At 42.2% G+C, this 21,987-nt stretch overlaps 1 protein-coding gene across 1 annotated transcript in view; it reads left to right on the forward strand.

Annotated features, from left to right (window-relative positions):
• Nucleotides 1–17,978: 17,978 nt before the first annotated feature.
• Nucleotides 17,979–21,987, forward strand: part of LOC116912780 (ankyrin repeat domain-containing protein 26-like) — a 104,002-nt gene continuing 99,993 nt past the window's right edge. The window contains exons 1-3 of the mRNA XM_032916942.1: nucleotides 17,979–18,181; nucleotides 19,165–19,279; nucleotides 19,602–19,775. Of these exons, the coding sequence (XP_032772833.1) occupies nucleotides 17,979–18,181; nucleotides 19,165–19,279; nucleotides 19,602–19,775 (492 nt within the window). The remainder of the gene's footprint in view (nucleotides 18,182–19,164; nucleotides 19,280–19,601; nucleotides 19,776–21,987) is intronic.

Raw genomic sequence — 21,987 nt, forward strand, 5'->3', positions numbered from 1 at the left:
GCATTTAACTGGGGCTGGTTTACAGATTAAGAGGTTCAGTGGCAGGAAGCACAGCATTGCTTAGGCAAGCACGATGCTGGAGGAGCTGAGAGTTTTACATCTTCATCCATGGGGCCAGGAGGAAGGTCTCAAAGCCCACCCACACAGTAACACACTTCCTCCTCCAACAAGGACACACCTCCTAATAGTACCACTCCTTGGGCCAAGCATATTCAAACCACCACAATCCTTTCATCTTAATGTCTATCTCCATTTTGGTTTTCTGAGTCAGGGTCAAAGCAGCAAGATGGTTTTCTCTCATCCTCTCTCTCTCTCTCTCTCTCTCTCTCTCTCTCTCTCTCCATGTGCATGCATGTGTGCGTGTGTGTGTGTGTGTGTGTGTGTGTGTGTGTGTGTGTGTGTGTGTGTTCAGGTGCACTCACCCATGTAGTCATGGATGGAGGCTAGAGATTTATTCATTGGGATCTCTTCTTCTTCTATCGCTCTCTACTGTAGGCTTAGATTTTCCAAAACTTACTTTTAATAAGGGTTCTTAAATGCTTTAAACTCCCTTCTAGCTCACCACCCACCAGAGGTGGTGGGAAGGAAAGGTTAATAGAGCAAAAGAGGATGTGACCCTTGTTTCGAAATGGTCCTTTGGAGCAAATCCAATCTGTGTTGTCAGGATATCAGCAGTTTAGTTCACACAAATCAGCAGTAGCAGCCCGATCCACTTGCAAACACCGTTCACGAATCAGCAGTGGCAGGTTGATCCAGAAGAAACCTTGAGGCTCTGCCAATCCGGCTGAGTTTGAAGAAGTGGCAAGAAGCCACTGGAACACAACCAGAAGTTGTTTTGGTGTATGAAGTCACAATAAATGATGACCAGCAAAGAATGGTAAGGCGTACCAATACCATCCAGCATCATCCACTCTCTGTTGGGTTTTATTTATATCTTTTCCAAATATCACGTGTTCTCTCAAGTATCTGTTCTAGTAAAAGATCATATGCCCCCTTTCCAGGCTGCTTCTAGAAAAACATCATGTGTCTGTTCTTATCAGAACATCCTCCCACACATCTACTGCACCCAAAAACAAAAACAAAAACAAAAACAAAAACAAAAAACTCATTAAGACAATTTCTAGAAAAACATCACATGACACAACTGAGTCTCCAAAGAAACCAGGAGTTCCACTTCATTCTACCATACTTTTTGAGACAAGAGATCAACAGCTATAGTTCAACCTTTTGGCTATGCTGGCTGGTCAGTGAGCTCCCCAGGATTCTCCCACTAAGAGCTACAGTAGCAGGTACTTGACAGCATCCCTGGATTTCAATGTAGATGTCAGAGATCTACATCAGGTTCTAATGCTGGTGCAGCAAACACTTTACTCACAGAACCATCGCCTTACCCCCAGTTCCATTAAGCTCAGAACAAGCTTTAAAGTCAGAAAGTTGGCCCTGTTGCTACATTTTCCATTCTCCTTATGCTTTCTGGCAACTAACAAAAAAATGATGTGACTCATAGGAAGTCCCTGGGACTTGTCTGGGACCCAAGAACCACCAGGAGATGTACTGTCCTGGCAAGATTGGCACTGTGGGCAAAGCATGTTGGGAAGGCTAATAGTCATAACGCAGGCTATGTGCCTCAGCTGCAGACAGCATTGGCTCTGCAGACTTGAAAAGCATGTCTTAGGGTTTCTGTTGCTGTGATAAACACCACGACTATAGGCAACTTGTAAAGAAAAGTTTATTTAAGCTACAACTCTCAGGTCACACTCTTATCACCAAGGGAAGTCAAGGCACAACTCAAGGCAGGAACCTTGCAGCAGAAGCTGATGCAGAGGCCATGGAGGAATGCTGCTTACTGACTTGCTCCTCATGGCTTGCTCAGTCTGTTTCTTATAGCACCAGGATCACCAGTCCAGGGGCAGCATTGCCTACAATGGACTGGCCCTACCCATATCAATAACTAACTAAGACAATCCCCTACAGGCTTGCCTACAGCCTTACCTTACGGAGGCATTTTCTTAATTGGTGTTCCCCCTCAGAGGTCTCCAGCTTGCGTCAAGTTGACATGAAACTAGCCAATTCAGAGCAGTCACCAGCACACCAGTTAAACTGATGTAGGAGAGGTCATCAGAGACTACAGGCCTAGGCTAACCAAGAATGTACTGTTTGGCAGGGCAGAAACAATGTCTATAAAGGCCCAAGGGAGGAAAGCCACAAATCTAGGGAATGTATATGTCTTAAGGTTTTATTGCTGGTAAGAGACACCATGACTATGGCAACTCTTTTTTTTTTTTTTTTTTTTTTGGACTTTTTTTTTTTTTTTTTGGTTCTTTTTTCCAGAGCTGGGGACCAAACCCAGGGCCTTGCGCTTCCTAGGCAAGCGCTCTACCACTGAGCTAAATCCCCAACCCCTTTTTTGGACATTTTTAATGTGACAAATGTGTTTTTTTTTAATTTTTTTTATTAGATATATTTCTTTACTTACATTTCAAACGTTATTCCCCTTCCCGGTTTCCTATCCATAAGTCCCCATTCCCTCCCCTCCCCCTCCCCTATACATCCCCCTTACTGCTCCCCCCATATTCCCTGCACTGGAGGTCCAACCTTGGCAGGAACAAGGGCTTCCCCTTCCCCTGGTGCCCCAACAAGGCTATTCTCTGCTACATATGCAGTTGAAGCCCTGGGTCAGTCCTTGCATAATCTTTCGGTAGTGGTTCAGTCCCTGGAAGCTCTGATTGGTTAGCACTGTTGTTTTTATGGGGTTTCAAGCTCCTTCAACTCTTTCAATACTTCCTCTAATTCCCCCCAAAAGAGTCCTATTCTCAGTTTGGTGGTTTGCTGCTAGCATTGACCTCTGTATTGGACATGCTCTGGATGTGTCTCTCAGGAGAGATCTATATCCGGTCCCTTTCAGCATGCATTTTCTAGCTTCATCAATCTTATCTAGTTTTGGTGGCTGTATATATATGGGCCACATGTGGGTCAGGCTCTGAATGGCCATTCCTTGAGTTGCTACACTAAACTTTGCTTCCACATCCCCTCCTTTGGATATTTTTTTCCCATTTTAAGAAGGAGTGGGAGTATCCACATTTCAGTCATCCTTCTTCTTGAACTTCCTGTGGTCTGTGGATTACATCTTGGGTAATTCGAGATTTTTGGCTAATATCCAAATTATTGGTATGCAATGAATACATAACAAGTGTGTTTTTCTGTGATTGAGTAACCTCACTCAGGATGATATTTTCTACTTCATTCTATTTGCCTATGAATTTCATGAAGTCATTGCTTTTGATAGCTGCGTAGTACTCCAGTGTGTAGATGTACCACATTTTTGCATCCATTCCTCTGTTGAAGGGCATCTGGGTTCTTTCCAGCTTCTGGCTATTATAAATAGGGCTGATATGACCATAATGGAGCATGTGTCTTTGTTGTATGTTGGAGCATCTTTTGGGTATATGCTCAGGAGAGGTATAGCTTGGTCCTCAGGTAGTGGAATGTCCAATTTTCTGAGGAACCTCCAGACTGATTTCCAGAGTGGTTGTATCAGCTTGCAATCCTACCAACAATGGAGGAGTGTTCCTCTTTCTCCACACTCTTGCCAGCATCTGTTGTCACCTGAGGTTTTTATCTTAGCCATTCTGACTGGTGTGAGGTGGAATCTCAGGGTAGTTTTGATTTGCATTTCCCTGATGACTAAAGATGTTGAATATTTCTTTAGGTGCTTTTTGGCCTCAGCTGAGAATGTTCTGTTTAGCTCTGTGCCCCAATTTTTTAAATAGGGTTATTTGGCTCTCTGGAGTCTAACTTCTTGAGTTCTTTGTATATTTTGGATATTAGCCCTCTATCTGTTGTAGGATTGGTAAAGATCTTTTCCCAATCTGTTGGTTGCCATTTTATCTTAATGACAGTGTCTTTTGCTTACAAAAGCTTTGCAGTTTTATGAGGTCCCACTTGTCAATTCTTGATCTTAGAGCATAAGCCATTGTTGTTTTGTTCAGGAAATTTTGCCCAGTGCCCATGTGTTTGAGACTCTTCCCTACTTTCTCTTCTATTAGTTTGAGTGTATTTGGTTTGATGTGGAGGTCCTTGATCCACTTGGACTTGAGCTTTGTACAAGGAGATAAGAATGGATCAATTTGCATTCTTTTACATGCTGACCTCCAGTTGAACCAGCACCATTTGTTGAAAATGCTATCTTTCTTCCATTGGATGGTTTTAGCTCCTTTGTCAAAGATCAAGTGACTATAGGTGTGTGGGTTCATTTCTGGGTCTTCAATTTTGTTCCACTGATCTATCTGCCTGTCTCTGTACCAATACCATACAGTTTTAATGACTATTGCTCTGTAATACTGCTTGAAGTCAGTAGTTCCCCCAGAAGTTTTTTTTATTGTTGAGTATAGTTTTCCCTCTCCTGGGTTTTTTGTTCTTCCAAACGAATTTGCAAATTGCTCTTTCTAGCTCTATAAAGAATTGAGTAGGAATTTTGATGGGGATTGCATTGAATCTGTAGATTGCTTTTGGCAATATGACCATCTTTGCTATATTAATCCTGCCAATCCATGAGCATGGAAAATCTCTCCATCTTCTGAGATCTTCCTCAATTTCTTTCTTCAGAGACTTGAAGTTCTTTTCATACAGATCTTTCACTTGCTTGGTTAAAGTTATACCAAGATATTTTATATTATTTGGGACTATTGTGAAGGGTGTCATTTCCTTAATTTCTTTCTCAGCCTGTTTATCCTTTGAGTAGAGAAAGGCTACTGATTTGTTTGAGTTAATTTTATACCCTGACACTTTGCTGAAGTTGTTTATCAGGTTAAGTAGTTCTCTGGTGGAACTTTTGGGGTCATTTAAGTACACTATCATATCATCTGTAAATAGTGATATTTTGATTTCTTCCCTTCCAATTTGTATCCCTTTGACATCCTTTCACTGTCTGATTACTCTGGTGAGTACTATATTGAATAAGTAGGGAGAAAGTGGGCAGCCTTGTCTAGTCCCTGATTTTAGTGGTATTGCTTAAAGTTTCTCTCCATTTAGTTTGATGTTAACTACTGGTTTGCTGTATATTGCTTTTACTATGTTTAGGTATGAGCCTTGAATTCCTGATCTTTCAATACTTTTATCATGAAGGGGTGTTGAATTTTGTCAAATGCTTTCTCAGCATCTAATGAAATGATCATGTGGTTCTTATCTTTGAGTTTGTTTATATAGTGGATTACATTGATGAATTTTCATATATTAAACCATCCCTGCATCCCTGGGATGAAGCCTACTTGATCATGATGGATGATCATTTTGATGTGTTCTTGGATTCGGTTTGCAAGAATTTTATTGAGTATTTTTGCATCAATATTCATAAGGGAAATTGGTCTGAAGTTCTCTTTCTTTGTTGGGTCTTTGTGTGGTTTTGGTATAAGAGTAATTGTGGCTTCATAGAAGGAATTTGGTAGTGCTCCATCTGTTTCTAGTTTGTGAAATAGTTTGGACAGTGTTGGTATGAGGTCTTCTATGAAGGTCTGATAGAATTCTGCACTGAAACCATCTGGACCTGGGCTCTTTTTGGTTGGGAGACTTTTAATAACTGCTTCTATTTCTTTAGGAGTTATGGGGTCGTTTAGATGGTTTATTTGTTCCTGATTTAACTTTGGTACCTGGTATCTGTCTAGAAAATTGTCCATTTTATCCAGATTTTTCAATTTTGTTGACTATAGGCTTTTTAAAAATTTTTTAAAATTTCTTCAGATTCTGTTGTTATGTCTCCACTTTCATTTCTAATTTTGTTAATTTGGATATGCTCTCTGTGTCCTCTGGTTAGTCTGGCTAAGGGTTTATCTATCTTGTTGATTTTCTCAAAGAACCAACTTTTGGTTCTGTTGATTCTTTGCATAGTCCTTTTTGTTTCTACTTGGTTGATTTCAGCTCTGAGTTTGATTATTTCCTGCCTTCTACTCCTCTTGGTTTTATTTATTTCTTTTTGTTCTACAGCTTTTAGGTGTGCTGTTAAGCTGCTGGTGTATGCTCTCTCCTGTTTCTTTTTGCAGGCACTCAGAGCTATGAGTTTTCCTCTTAGTACTGCTTTCATTGTGTCCCATAAGTTTGGGAATGTTGTATCTTCATTTTCATTAAATTCTAAGAAGTCTTTAATTTCTTTATTTATTTCTTCCTTGACCAAGCTGTCATTGAGTAGAGCATTGTTCAACTTCCATGTATATGTGGGCTTTCCGTCATTATTGTTGTTATTGAAGACCAGTCTTAGAGCATGGTGATCTGATAGAATGCATGGGATTATTTCTATCTTCCTGTACCTTTTGAGGCCTGTTTTGTGACCAATTATATGGTCAATTTTGAAAAAGGTTCCATGAGGTGCTGAGAAGAAGGTATATCCTTTTGTTTTAGGATGGAATGTTCTATAAATATCTGTTAAATCCATTTGGTTCATAACTTCCGTTAGTTTCTCTACGTCTCTGTTTAATTTCTGTTTCCATGATCTGTTCAGTGATGAGAGTGGGATGTTGAAATCTACTACTATTATTGTGTGAGGTGCAATGTGTGCTTTGAGCTTAGTAAGTTTTCTTTTATGATTGTAGGTGCCCTTCCATTTGGAGCATAGATATTTAGAAGTGAGAGTTCATCTTGGTGGATTTTTCCTTTGATGAATATGAAGTGTCCTTCCACATCTTTTTTAGACTTTTGGTTGAAAGTCAATTTTATTTGATATTATAATGGCAACTCCAGCTTGTTTCTTCAGGCCATTTGCTTGGAAAGTTGTTTTCCAGCCATTTACTCTGAGGTAGTGTCTGTCATTGTCTCTGAGGTGTGTTTCCTGTATGCAGCAAAATGCTGGGTCCTCATTGCGTATCCAGTTTGTTAGTCTATGTCTTTTTATTGGGGAATTGAGTCTGTTGATGTTGAGAGATATTAAGGAATAGTGATTGTTGCTTCCTGTTATTTTCGTTGTTAGAGGTGGAATTATGCTTGTTTGTCTCTCTTTCGGTTTCATTGCAAGGAAATTATATTCTTGCTTTCTGTATGGTATAGTTTCTCTTCTTGTGTTGGAGTTTTCCATCTATTATCCTTTGTAGGGCTGGATTTGTAGAAAGATATTGCATAAATCTGGTTTTGTCATGGAATATCTTGGTTTCTCCATCTATGTTAATTGAGAGTTTTGCTGGATACAGTAACTTGGGCTGGCATTTGTGTTCGATTAGGGTCTGTATGACATCTGTCCAGGATCTTCTGGCTTTCTTAGTCTCTGGTGAGAAGTCTGGTATAATTCTTATAGATCTGCCTTTATATGTCACTTGACTTTTTTCCCTTAGTGCTTTTAATATTCTTTGTTTTGTGCATTTGGTGTTTTAACTATTATGTGACAGGAGGAATTTCTCTTCTGGTCCAGTCTATTTGGAGTTCTGTATGCTTCTTGTATGTTTATGGGCACCTCTTTCTTCAGGTTAGGGAAGTTTTCTTGTATAATTTTGTTGAATATATTTACTGTCTCTTTAAGTTGGGAGTCTTCACTTTCTTCTATACCTATTATCCTTAGGTTCTCATTGTGTCCTGGATTTCCTGTATGTTTTGGGCTAGGAGCTTTTTGCATTTTACATTATCTTTGACAGTTGTGTTGATGTTTTCTATGGTATCTTCTGCCCTTGAGATTCTCTCTTCTACCTCTTTTATTCCATTGGTGATGCTTGTATCTATGGCTCCTTGTCTCTTCCTTTGGTTTTCTATATCCATGGTTGTCTCCCTTTGTGCTTTCTTTATTGTTTCTATTTCCATTTTCAATTCCTTTACCTGTTTGGTTGTGTTTTCCTGTAATTCTTTCAGGGATTTTTGTGTTTCCTTTCTAAGGGCTTCTACTTGTTTACTTGTGTTTTCCTGCATTTCTCTAAGGGAGTTCTTTATGTCTTTCTTAAAGTCCACCATCAATATCAAAAAGTGTGATTTTAAATCTAAATCTTGTTTTTCTGGTGTGCTTGGATATTCAGTATTTTCTTTGGTGGGAGAACTGGGCTCTGATGATGCCAAGTAGTCTTGGTTTCTGTTGCTTAGGTTCCTGCACTTGCCTCTAGCCATTGGGTTGCTTCTGGTGTTTGCTTATCTTGCTGTTTCTGAGAGTGACTTGACCCTGCTGTAGGCCTCTGTGTCAGCTCCTGTAGAGCTGTTTTCCTGTTTTCTTTCAGCCTTTCCTGAGAACAGGTGCTCTGCTCTCAGCTGTGGCGGTGCTCCTGGAGACTCTCTTCCAGCTCCAGGCCCGGGCAGTAATCAAAGGGTCCTGCCCCTGATTGCTCCTAGGTCCTTGCACCCAGCGGGCACAGTTGGCACTATGCCATTCCCTCTTCGGTCTGAACTGTGGGCAGAGGGTAGTCTCCTCTGACTTCTCAGGAGTATCCACACTTTTGAGGGTCCAGCTCTCTCCCACATGGGATTTGGGTGCAGGGAGCTATTTGGCCGGTTCAGTTTGATCCTGGGCTCAGACCAGAACTGTGGGTACTGGTGGTTGACTGTTCCTATATCCCTGTGTCCAGAGGCACTGTGCAGTTTCCCCTTGGACCAGGGATGTGGGCAGAGGTGTGCAGAGGTGGCAGTCTGTCCTGTGGCCTCAGGATGTCTGCAGTCCTGGATGGTCCGCTCTCTTCCCCACCAACTATGGCAACTCTTATAAAGGAAAACATTTCATTGGGGCTGGCTTACAGTTTCAGAGGTTTAGTGCACTATTGCCACAATGGGATATGATAGCATGTGTAGGCAGACCTGGTGCTGCGTGAGTACACTGTGGCTGTTCAGACACACCAGAAGTGAGCATCGGATCTCTTCCTCCCTTCTTCTTTTTCTCTTTCTGTCTTTCTCTCTCCCCTCTTCTTTGGCCTCTTCTTCCCCAGGTCACATTCCCTTCCTGCCATAATAAATTTTCGTTATACTAGGTCTGTCACATGACTTGATTCCCCAGGGGGACACCTTGGCTGGCCCACTAAGGTACTCCCTCCTGCTGCACTTATACCACAATTATACCGAGATGTAAAACTAATGCAGTAAGACTCAGCGAGCTCTTCCAGCATGGATTTAATTCACACACGCTGGAATCCTGGGACCATAACTCTTCCTGTCTGTGACAGGATGACTCTCTTCTGCTACCCTGATTGCTGCATTTCTCCACATCCTGACCTGTCGGTGAGTTTGCAATTTCCTGGGTATCTCTTCTACCAACTTCCTCCTTCCCCCCAAACCTGGCACCAGGCAAAGCACGCCTGCCCAGGCCTCTGCCTTCAGGCCCCTCCACTCTGGGACAACTTGACTAGAGAGCTTGCTTGTTCCACTCACTTTGGTCACACCTGTGTCTTTGGGATGCCTCAGGCAGAGGCTGATGACTCTGCTTCCTGCCCGTGGGAATTATGTACAATTACTGCCATTGGTCCAGTAAATAAAAATAGATTCACTTTTCCCCATCCTCTTCTCTCCTGCCTGATCTTCCTCCCACATCTACTCCATAAGCTCCAAGCCCAGCCATGGATCTCCTACGTTTTATAGATCATTTTTCTGTGATTTAATTCCAAATTCTACTAAAATCCATCCTCTCCACTTGGTACCCAGTCTCGCCTGCCCATGCAGACCTGAGTATCCCTCCCCATTCTGCTGCTGGCCTGCACCTCCATAATGAATTTAGAGTTTAGATTTCTAGATTCTCACTGCTACAGGTAAATGATTTAAACACCTCTGTACTTAAACTTCTGCTTCCCCACTCCTAAAAATCTCTTATCTCTTATTTCTTTACATTCTGATCTTGAACCAAACCACATAAAATAACAACAAAACAAAAATCAAAGCAAAAAACCCCAAATCTCTCATCTAAAGATTTATAAATTTCTCATTGTATATGGGTTAAAATCTATATAATCTGCAATGATATTTAGCTTTATTCAGCTCTTGTTAAGAATATTTATGTATGTAACTCAAATTCAACTCTATATGTATGTAACTTGGATTTAATTCTGTGTATATGTGCATAAAATTTAGATTTCATGTAAGAAAAACATATAAAAATAGACAGATCTAATGAAAAATATTTTAAATATTAGCAACTATGTCGACCACATGGCTTAAAATCTGCCATGTGACTTTACAATCTTAAGATGACCATATGGTATGAAGCAACATTTATAAAATTTACTAATCCTAATTAACTCTGTTTATATTGAAGTCTCCCTTTAGACAACAAAACGACAAGGTCCATATTTTAAGTTGATAAGGATTTTTATGTGATGAGAGAAATTCAAAATTATACTTTATAACATGCTATGTATATGATTCAACTCTGGTTTGAAATGTTTCTTATATAATGATGAAATTTCAAGATCATGGTGGTTTTGGCAGATCAAGAAAAACTAATTTAGAATGTGTGTCTAACCATTTGTCTCTTTGCTATACATAGCCACTGCATCTTCTGTGAATGAATACTGTTTCTTTCTCCTGCAGTCAGCCATAGGCTTAATTCACCCCTTGGTTTTCTGGCCACTGGGTCTTTATAATAAGGATCTAGATGTTATTTAAACATAGATAAATTTAAAAGTTGTTTTATATTGTTTTACTTCTATTTTATGCTATTTTACCTTATTGCTAGTTCTTGAAATAATTTATTTTTCACTCTTTTTGGACACAGGCATTATCCAAAAAGTTTTTAAAGTCCACAGTCAAAATAATAATGGAAATTCTATGTATAAGTAATCTTGAATCACGTGGCATGATTCCATCCTGGGATGTAACCAACTCATGGATAGTCACCATCTTTGTTAAGGGATGGGGAAGCTTTACCACCATCTTGATTAAGGGCAGTCACATGACTGGCAGCCATCCCTGTTATAGGAAGTCATATCTTCACTTCCATCTTTCATAAAAGCAGCAACATGTGATTTCAGTAGATCAGGAAAGCAAGTCTCTAAAGATACTTTTCAATTGAGATAAGATTTTTGTATGATTTCTACCCTGTCACAGTAAATGATTTACAATGTTGCTCTATGATTTTTGAAAGATGGTCTATTTTATTATTACATTAAAGGTTTACAACATTAAAAGGTTAAATCACTGCCTTAATGATATGTTTAGCCTTGTTTTTTTCTGTTATTAAGCTATAAAATTGTCTTAGATTTTCATAAACTATAGATTTTTATAATGATACACCACATAAAGGTCAAAGAGATCCCAGTCTCTTTATTTACTATGTTTATAGTTTAAAAAGGTTTTGAGACTAGAAGATCTTCAATGGAAAATCATGAGTTTTAAGGCTCAAACCTAACAAGCTCTAATCTCAAAAAATGGTTCTAGTTTCATAGAAGTAATTAAAAATGCAAGCAAATAATCAATGACTTTATGAATGATTGTATCCTTCAATATGTTCAGAAAAATATTTAAAGTCATGCTAAGAACTGATGCAATTAATTACAAGGTTAGATAATCAGAAACAGACATAGATTGTCTAACCTGAATATGCTTAATAGGCACTAGCACTCAATCCTGTCAGAGATCTGCTGAATATGGCATTAAATGTTTAAACTTACTATGCTAGGTAGAGACTCACAAATCCTAACAGTGATTCCCCCCTCCCCCAAGGTCTCCAAGAAGATATGGGTACAGCAGCAAAGGACTCCAGTTGGATTGTGGTTCACCAACCACTGGACAAGACTGTCCCTATGCTTTGCCCAGTGCCAGGGTTTGGCCTGAACTGTGGACAAATAGAGGACATCTGGACAGTTGAGTATTTCATATTGCCTAAGTCAAGATGAAGCTGTCTCTTCCATGTTTCTCTTCCACAGGGAAAAAAATTCAAAACCCTCTCATCTTCTGGGCCTAAGGTCAGACTGCTTCTTCCTGTATTGTGATGGAGACCATAGAAACCTTAGAGAACTATTTAGGTAGTGGACTATAAGCTAATCTCTGTCATTTTAATTAATATATGGGACCTAGATTATAATTTATCTTTCTCAGGTCTCTGATCATATTGATGGCTAAGCTAACTGTAGCTTAACAGCAAGAGAATAGGCAAGTGGATCCTTAACTCAGGGTAGTCTACCATTCTGTTAGTTCATTAGTCAATTCATTAGTTAGTTAAGTGGAAACTTAGGGTTTCTTTGGAAAGTCAGTTGTGTTGGATGGTATTTTGCTTTCATAAAGCAGACACAGGTGAAAGGATGTTTTGCTAGAGCAAACACATGAAAGCACATGCTTGATGAAGGATTCTTAGCTCATGACACACCTGTATTGGTTTGCCTTACATTGTGATGCAGAGCTCCATTCGTTGCGCCTTCTGGTGGTGTTCTGGTGGCTTCTTGCTGCGTCTGTGAACTCAGGCTGATTGGCAGAGTGATGTCAACGGATACAGACTCATGTGGAATTTTGCTAAGACAGAGTCACTCATTCACGTGGTGAGGCCAGACCTGTGGAAGGACCTGTGGTGTCTGCAGGGAGTATAAGTAGGATTCAACAGACTGCGAGAAGGGCTTGCAGAGCTAGCTTTGCAACGCTTCTCGGTCTCGAGTTCTCAGCTTCACTGAACTTTCACTTTGTGAGAAAGGCACAGAAAAGAACTCCAGGCATCCCTGCTCATCTTATTCACTCCTGCTGGCTCATGGAGATTTGGCAGAGGCCTGGCTGTTTCTGCTAGGTCGTGCCACCATTGCTGATTTGTGTTTGCTATCCTGGCACTACTGAACCGGACTGCTGGTATATGTGTGAAGTGTCTGTGAGTGGATCGAGCTGCTGCTGCTGATTTCTATGAACTGAACTGCTGGTTTCCTGACAACACAGATGGGATTTGCTTCAAATAACAATTTCTACACAGGTCCACTTCCAGCACATCCTAATAACCTTTGTTTCCCACTACCTCTGGGCTAGAAGGGAGGTTAAGGTATTTAAGAATGATTATTAAAAGTAGGGTTGTTTTTAATATTTTATTTATTTATTATATATGAGTACATTGTCGCTGTCTTCAGACACACCAGAAGAGGGCATCAGATCTCATTACAGATGGTTGCGAGCCACCATGTGGTTGCTGGGATTTGAACTCAGGACTTCAGGAAGAGCAGTTGGTCTTCTTAACCACTCCAGTCCCGGTTTTTTGTTATTTTTTTAAATTTAAGTCTACAGTTAAGACTTCCAGACCTCTTATTAGAAAGGCATACAGTTTTGCCTTGCTCACAAGCTTCATGTTAAAAGACACAAAGGTTCCAGAGGCAACCTTTTTGCTAAAGGAACCCACTCTGCATGACAGTTCCCAGTGATCAACCACCTGTGTCTCATGGTAAATAATTGTATAGGAACAAGTTTACTCAAGATCTCAAAATATTAGGGCTTAAGTTATGAGGATCTAAGAAAATATTTGAGGGTCTAGGAAGGCATTTTGAGGTCGGTAATTACAAGGAATGAAGGTTGGAGAATATGAAAAACTTGGATGGTGACAGGAAAATGATTTAAGGAACAAAAAAAGTGCTTCGGATTTCTTCCCATCACTATACCATGGTTATATTAGAACTTTGCAAGAGTTCTAACATTAATCAACGGAGTTCTGATAAATTATTAGCCTAATTCTGGTAAAACATTCCACTATATACTACCTTAATCACTAATTCAAGATTTTAAGTTTCCTTTGGTTGTCTTTTAACTATAGGTTTAAAGATGTTTCTCAGTATGCTAAATTGATGTACATTAAGTCTTCTGGGATAGAGGGGAAGCCCTCTTGCCCCTTCTACTCCGTGGAAGTTTCTTGTCTTTCCACAGCTCACCTTAAAGAGTGTTTATGCTTTTAACAATTTTATTGCTTTTGTAAACTTAAAAAGATTCTTATAAGCTTCAGGAAATCCACTCAGATCTACCTCTCATGGGCCAAGTGGACTCCCTCTGGATAAGTGCCCCTGTCAATCAATAGCCTAATTTCCCCATCTGTTGCCTATTCCAGAGGGTAGAGTTCCTTGGTTTTGGGACACCTTTCCTCCAATCACCAAGACCATGGGCCTAAAGGTTTCAAATGTACACCTAAGAAAAAGGTTTTTCTCCTTAGTCTACTTTATTTTCACCTTGAATATGTGTATGTGCTTAAGCATCCTGCTAAGTCCAGGCGTTTATTCACAATTTGTATCCAGGACAGTTCCAGAGAAGCAGCCCACAGGCACTCCCTCTTGTCTACCCTCATAGAGGCTTCTACTGGGCCTGCACTTTCTTAGCCACAGATGACCCACAGACCCTGGACAGCAGTGAAACAGTCAGCCCTCCCAGAATTTGGTTGACCAGCATCCCAACTTTCTTAGGGCCCCCAAAGACAGAACCATCACTCTAAAGTCAGCAGGAGTAGTTTAAAGAACACGATGACCTCACCCCTGCCCCACCATCACCCCTTTCTAATTCCTCATTTTTTAATTAAACAAAAATGGAGGATGTTGGCTTACAGACAGTTCTGCTAGTCTCAACCCAACAGTGACCTAGCAACAGGTTACATCATCATTTGCTGCCAGATGTATACCAGGCATATAAGAAGACTGTTTACCCCGCAGCCCTCTCTCTTTCCATCTTCTTTCTCTCTCTTCCTTTCTTTGTCCCCATGTGTTCCTGGCTGACCTTCCTTCCTCTCTTCCTCCTTTCCCCTCTCTCTTTCTGTCCTTCTCACTCTCCTCTTCTCTGCCCTCATAGCCCTGTTGCCCAATTCTCCAGGTCCTGATCTCCAGCCACCCCCAATTATAAATCATCGTGATGCCTGGTATGCCCCTGCCTGCTGCAGCTTCCACTGACAAGATGCTTTTGTTTCATGGCATGAAAACTGAACAGCCTTGCTTCTGAGGGGAAGCTGTTCCTCCCCTCAAAAGGTTACACTGGAAAGTCTTTACCCAGCAGAAATGAGGGCTTCTCTATAGCTGCATAGATGCCTGTCTGCTCCCTTAGCCTTCACCAGCCTATAGACTCTCACTCCTCCCCTAAGCCCTGTGCAATAAGGCAGAGATGCATACAGCAGGTGGTGGGGAGTGACTGGATACTTAGGTGAGGGTCTCATGACACCCTTCCTCATGGTGGAGCAGTCAAACAGTCCACAGACCCAGCTAGGATAGTCATTTTGCAATGGGGCATAAGTTACTAAATTAGGATGCATGTGTATATTATCTTCTCTAGGTCTTGTTTAATTGACATTTAACTTTTAACTTTATTGTAATTAACAAGTGATACTTGTGGCAGCTATAGGGACTAGATGCTCCCTTCCATGGAGTATTCGTGTTTCCACAGTTTCCCTCACACAACGCCAAAGCACTAGGGTGTTTTAAAACTGTTGAATGTTGTCCCAGAAAGCCCAAGTTTCAGAATCATGGCTGCCAACTTAACATCATGATCTTGGATTTAAAAAAAAAAATGTATGCTCTCTGAGTCTCAGCTTTTCAGCTTACAAACCACATACATAATATCTGTGTTTCCCACATTAGAAGATAATTGGCAACATGATATAATGTGAATGTGACTTGTTCTAAAAAGTGAAGATTATAGCATCATCAAGGTGCATGAGCTCCTATTTCTTTAATAAATGGGAATCTTTTAATAGTATTCCAAGATTTGAAACAAATACGATGACAAAGCTAAGGGAAGAATTTAGATTTCCTCAGTGTGGTGGTTTGAATGAGAGTGAGCCCCTTAGACTCCTGTATTTGAATGCTTAGTCACTGGTTAGTGGAACTGTTTGGGAGGGATTAGAGGCGTGGCTTTGTTGAAGTAGATGTTGCCTTATTGGAAGAGGTATGTTGGTTTTAAGGTTTCAAAAGCCCACACCAGGCCCATCTACTTCTCTCTCTCTCTCTCTCTCTCTCTCTCTCTCCCCCCTCCTTCTCCCTCTCTCCCTATGGATCAGGTTGCACAGCTCTCAGCTACTGCTCTAGCACCACACCTTCCTGTCTCTTGCCCTGGTGATCATGAACTAACACTCTAAAACCATATAAGCTCCCAGTTAAATGCTTCCTTTTATAAAAATTGCCTCAGTCATGATGTTTCTTAACATCAATAGAACAGTGACTTAGAAGTTGGTTTCAGGGAGAGGAGTATTTCTTTGATAGTTCTGACCAGGCGTTTGTAGGAGATATATGGGAAAACTTTAGGACTTTGGGCTAAAAAAGTGATTGGGCACTTTAAGTAAAGCTTAAGGGACCATCCTAATAGGAGCACAGAAAAGAGTAGTGCTTTGGGCGAGGTGGAATCCATGGGCCTAGCTCAGGTTTTAGAGAGGAAGAATCTTGGCAATTGGTCTAAAGACAATTCTTGTGATATTTTGGCAAAGACTATGGCTGCTTTTTGCCCTTGTCCTGAGAATCTGCCTGAGGCTAAATTGTAGATTTTTGGACCAGTATCAATGGCAGAGGAGATTTCAAGACAGTCTAGTATTTATTGTGCTACATGATTAAGAGTGACCACTCTTATGCAGATCTACAGTGAAAGGGGGCTAATGACTGGGGTCTGGATCTCCTCCTCTGAGACTTTCACAGCGTTAATGCTGGCTACCTCACCACTGCTCATCACTTGAGTATTCGTGAAGCAGGACAGATGCAGAGCAGGTGGGTGCTGCGTGCTCTACTCTGACCTTCCTGGGCACTGTTGATTTTTGGGTAAGCGCATGGATGGTCAGCCAGGGATGGAGCTAGGGGTAGCAGTGAATTTGGGTCCCACTTCCTTAGTCGATGGCACCAAGGAAGTGTGAGACAGGGTCTGGCAGACAATGGGACCTGGAAGGGAGAGACGGAAAAGGAAGCCAAATGCAAAGTAAGGAATAAAGAATGCAGAGAAGACATTGGCCAAAGAACTAGGGCAGAGAGTTAGAGATTCAGTCAAATCCTGGCTGGAAACTGCTACTTACCAGCACTTTACATGAGGAGTGGATGTGTGGTGGCCAGAAAGATAAAGGAAATGTAGAGGCAGAAGTGGGAGGGGGAGGGGGAGGGGGAGAGGGAGAGAAGAGAAAGAGAGAGGAAGAGAAGTGGGGAAAAGGGGGAGGAGGAGAGGAAGGAACAGGACAATGGGACAAGGCTGTGACATCAGGATCTGTCTGCTTAAAGTGACATTCTAGCATAATTAAGAAAGATGTCTGAGATAAGTCAATTAAAAGGTAAAGTTCTTAAATATTATGCTATGATCCAAATAAACCCTGAAGATTTAAAAAGGGGGGAGGGAGTGAGCAGAGACCATACTCCTGAGGACCCAATAAGTGGGGTGAGAGGCAGCAGAAGCGTGATCTTATCTGGAGAGCGTGCAGTTTCTCCACATCAGCTTGCACACCACGACACATACTGTCGCCATCTATAAAATCACTAATGTAGCGTTCCGTTATTGCAACTGCTAGTCTCTGGGGGTGGGGTGGGGTTGTGTGTAAACAGTCCGTGCAGAGAGTCTGAGATTTCTTCGCTCTCTTGCTTACTTGTTGGGAAACGGTCTCTCTACTGTCATCCAGGCTGGTTGGGCATGCAAGATGATGCTGGCCTCAAGTTTGAATTCTGAGGAAGGTTTTCTTGGAAAGCAGCTTTTAGCGGTCTGACGTTCCACCTTAAGGGAGTTTTGTTCCAAGGCTGTGAGTAGTAAGTCTTGTGCACTGGGACCATCCGCCTAGTGGTGTACACATTTGATGCTTGAAGGCACAGTTGCTCGCGAGCCTGGCATAGTGCTGCGCACTGTTGGTTCCGTGCTTTGATTGGTTGCCTGGGGTCTCTGGAGCACGTGCACACTGTGTTGCTGGGCAACGGCAGTCCTGCCAACTGCCTAAGAGGTGGAGGGATGCTAAACCTTGGGGCTCTTCTGTGGGCGCATCCTGGCGGGATTCCGAGACTTGGTTTTCTCTACACTGGGACTGGCTGGCAGTGGCTAAGACTGGGACCTAAAAGAACTGCGTTACTGTGAGCATTGAGGTGGTTATTGAGAGGAAGTAAGGCACTGTAAACACTGAGTTCTGGAGGGGTAGAGATAGGGACACAGTCTGAGCCATGAAGAGGATCTTCAAGGGTCATTCGCCCTGGGGCTTCCTGAGCTTTAGGCATGCCGAGAACCAAGAACCTCCCAGGTACCTCACTGGGTACACGCCTGTGAAAAGGATCCACAAAGCTGCAAGCGTGGGCGACATACCCCAAGTGCAGAAATTGCTCGAATTTGGGAATATTGATGTGAACATTACAGACCGGAAGAAAAGGTTAGAGGGCACGGGGTGGGGGTGGGAGGTGGACCGGAACAGGGGGAAATGAGTGGCATCAGGCCTTAAGGAGAGAAAACTGATCTTGGCTCTGGGAGTGGAGAGGGGAAGCTAAGGCCTGCTTGAACGGGAGATGCTAACTTTTCTTCCTACTACAGACTCCTCAGCACCTGAAACCCCGGATGGGTCCAGAGCCCAGGCTTTCTTATGAGAAGCAAAGCAAAAACTGAACTTTAGTTTAACTGGTTTTCAACCTCCATATAATTCTGTCTTCAGAACACTCTATGGACAGTTTAAATGTGGTTTCACCTGCAATGTTGAGGATACATAGCATTTTCTTTAAATGTGCACGTGAAAAAAAGTTGATAGTGTGATGGGTCCTAGGGCCAGAAGTTGATTCAATAAAAGTCCATATTCATTTTATTTCACGGTAACAAAGGACTTCATGTTATTTCCTGAGGGACCGTACACGGAGGCTGAAGTGTGAGGAGGGCTTCACATTCAGTTATTCAGGGAGGCCATCTTCATTTACCAGCGTGCTGATGCAGCCAGTAGTCCGGCTGGCCCTGGAGTGGGATAGTTTGGTTAGCACCCATCTTCATTACACAGTAGGTGAAGCTCCGAAGTTCCCACTGGGGCTCCATTAGCCTCAGTTGCTTCCTTGGTGCAGAAGCAGGCGGTCCACTAGAGGCCTTCGCATCTCTGAGACCACCCAAGCCATGGACTTGCCAATGTGGTCCCTAGATCAGGACGACCACAGTTAACAACACGTTCCCAATCTTCCTTTGCAAAATTGTCCAGGGTCTCAGTTGCAATGCCCTCCCCCTTTGGGATCCTCCATGTTTAACCGCTCTTTCTCAGCACTGCTAAATAGGAAAAGAATTTCAAGGAGGCTGTTCGGCTTCAGAAGAAAAGTGCGTGTAGTCCCAGCACAGCTGTCTCCTCTACTGCACAGTAGCCCTCAGGTGCGCTCTCTCTCCCAGGACCGCTCTGCACTATGCCTGTGCTCACGGCCAGTCAGAAATGGTGAGCCTCTTGCTGTGGTACGACTGCAACATCGAAGCCCGAGACCGAGAGGAAAGCACAGCTCTGATCAAGGTAACCAGCAAGCGGGGCCAAAGACGAACTAGTACAATCCCCAGATCGTGAGGTATGGGAGGCCTGGACCCTGTCATGTGGGAGGCAGATGCGAGCGTGTACCCTGTCTTACTTGGAGGCAGAGGCGGGAGCACTGTGACTCCACACAAGCCCTGGGTGTGCAGGTTATGACAACACATTCTCAAAACTTAAAAAGAAAGAAAGAAAACTTGAATAAAAAAGAATGTCTGGCATTTAAGTGTAACAATTTGGTGAGATCCGTGGAAGGATTATCTGGAATTGCTTGAGCTGAGAGTCTGTTTCCTTGGGACAATCCCCACAGGCCACACAGCGCCAGCATGAGATCTGTGTGAAGATCCTTCTGGAAAACGGCGCGGACCCAAACGCCGTCGATGTTTATCATATCACGGCCCTCCACTACGCGGTCTACAACAACGACACGGCCATAGCCGCCAAGCTTCTGTCGTTCAATGCAAACACTGAAATTAAGACAAAGGTAGCACACAACTTTATATCCCGAATACTTAAAAGGCATTAAGTATGCCTGGACAGTATGTGGGACCATTTCCACCTGCAGAAGCTGAAAGTGAGAAGTCTTTGGTTAAAAAAAAAAAAAAAAGTGGTTTAAAAAACATATGTCAAATGTTCTTCAACATAGGTCATCGAAGGTTTCTTCCTAAATATAATTTAAATATCTTCACCAGTTTTTCCCAGTGAGAGTAAAAGGAGACATGAAAACAAAATTTCTCTTAGAATTTGGCCAGGCACGGTAGTGCAGGTCTTTGATCCCAGCACTTGGGAGGCTGAGGCAGGGGGATCTCTGTGAGTTTGAGGCCAGCCTGTACTGGTGAGACCCAGTCTCAACAAGCAAACAAGTGAAGTCTAGGATCAGACTTGACCTGAAAACTCAAACAAAAACGTTTTATGGTAAATGAAAGATTATATTACTAGTGACACTTTAAAATGACTTCTCTCTGAGGTGAGGCTGACTCAGGAAAAATGGTGAGAAGAAAATTATCTTAAATGTGCAGGATGAATCAGAATGAAGGGTCCTCACGGGCAAAGACAAGGAAGGCCCCGTGGTTTAATTCTATCCTATTCGTTTGTTTAGAAAACTGCGCCCTTCATTCTTACCGGAGAAGGAAGGGGCTGAGCTCCAAGCATGGTCAGTGTTTGGATTCAGGCAAATGCAAGGAGCTAGCATAGCAGTGGTTATAGGTCACACAAGGGGGGAGGCCAGTTAGTTTGGGGACATATTCCCTGTGTCTGTCAGTAAGTACCATTTAGATGGTACTCGGCCCTCAAGTCTGTATGTCTTGCTGGCAGATGAACAATACATTACTCGTGTGTGTGTGTGTGTGTGTGTGTGTGTGTGTGTGTGTGTGTGTTAGCATAAGAGATGATACTTGCTAGAAAGAGTCCGGGTCCTCGCCCCCCCCACACACACACAGTGCTTCACAACCATTGGTAACCCCAGTTACTCAAAGTTTTGGTCACCTTCTTTTGACTCCCATAGGCACTGCAGGCCAGAGGTACACATATATAGGCAAAACACCCATACACATAAAATGAAAAGAAATACATCTTCTTTAAAAGTATTAAAAATATCTCCATGAGCTTCTGAGTTGGCAAAACCTGGTTTCAGTGAAAGGAAAAAATTTGCAAAAACTTGTTTTTGCCCATAATCGTGGTGGTTTGAATAGGAATGGCCCCCGTAGACTCCTGTATTTGGATGCTTGGCCCGTAGGAAGTGACACTATTAGGAGGCATCCTTGTTGGAGGAAGGGTGTCACTGTGGGGACAGGCTTTGAGGTTTCATATGCTCAGTTCTGGCCAGTGACACACGTCCTTACTGCCTGAGGATCAAGGTGTAGGAACTCTCAGCTCCTTCTCCAGCACCATGTCTGCCTGCCACTATGTTTGCTGCCATGACAACAGTGAACTAAACCTCTGAAACTGTAAGCCAGCCCCAACGAAATGTTTTCCTTTATAAGAGCTGCTGTGGTCATGGGGCCTCCACATAACAATGGAAACCCTAAGACAAGCACTTAGACTCAATAACAGAGAGAGAGTAACGCAAAGGCTGGAGTCAAGGTGATCCAAAAGCAGTTGTCCATTCCTAAACTGTAGGAGACATCGGAAGAGGCTTTTAAAGCAACCGAATTCCACTTCCGGAGAGCCTTCAGAACTGCCTATAAACCAGACCCCACTTATACAAAGGCCCATCCGTTGCTAGGGAATCATCTGGGCATTCCCTCAGGTCACCAAAGTTTCCTCTGCATGTACTGAGGTTGGTGTCTTCTTCTTCTTTTTTTTTTTTTTTCTTTTCTTTTCTTTTCTTTTTTTTTTTTTTTTGGAGCTGGGGACCAACAGGGCCTTGCGCTTGCTAGGCAAGTGCTCTACCACTGAGCTAAATCCCCAACCCCGGTGTCTTCTTTTTGAAACAGTGTTTACAAAATGTCACGGTTTCCAACATTGTTTCTACAATGGATAAAGATTATGTATAATATTACACACACACACACATACACACACACACACACACACTTCATGTTAATATCTTAGAAATAACTGTGGAGTGTCTAAAACAGAACTAGAATCACAGTGAATTTTAGTGCATTTTCAGGAGTACTGAGTTCTAGTTCTGCGAGAGGAAGAGTATACTGAGCTTAAATGACTGATGAACTGACACACTTTTGCCTGCACTG

Source organism: Rattus rattus, chromosome 11 (assembly GCF_011064425.1).
Source record: "Rattus rattus isolate New Zealand chromosome 11, Rrattus_CSIRO_v1, whole genome shotgun sequence".
NCBI classification, from domain to species: Eukaryota; Metazoa; Chordata; class Mammalia; order Rodentia; family Muridae; genus Rattus; species Rattus rattus.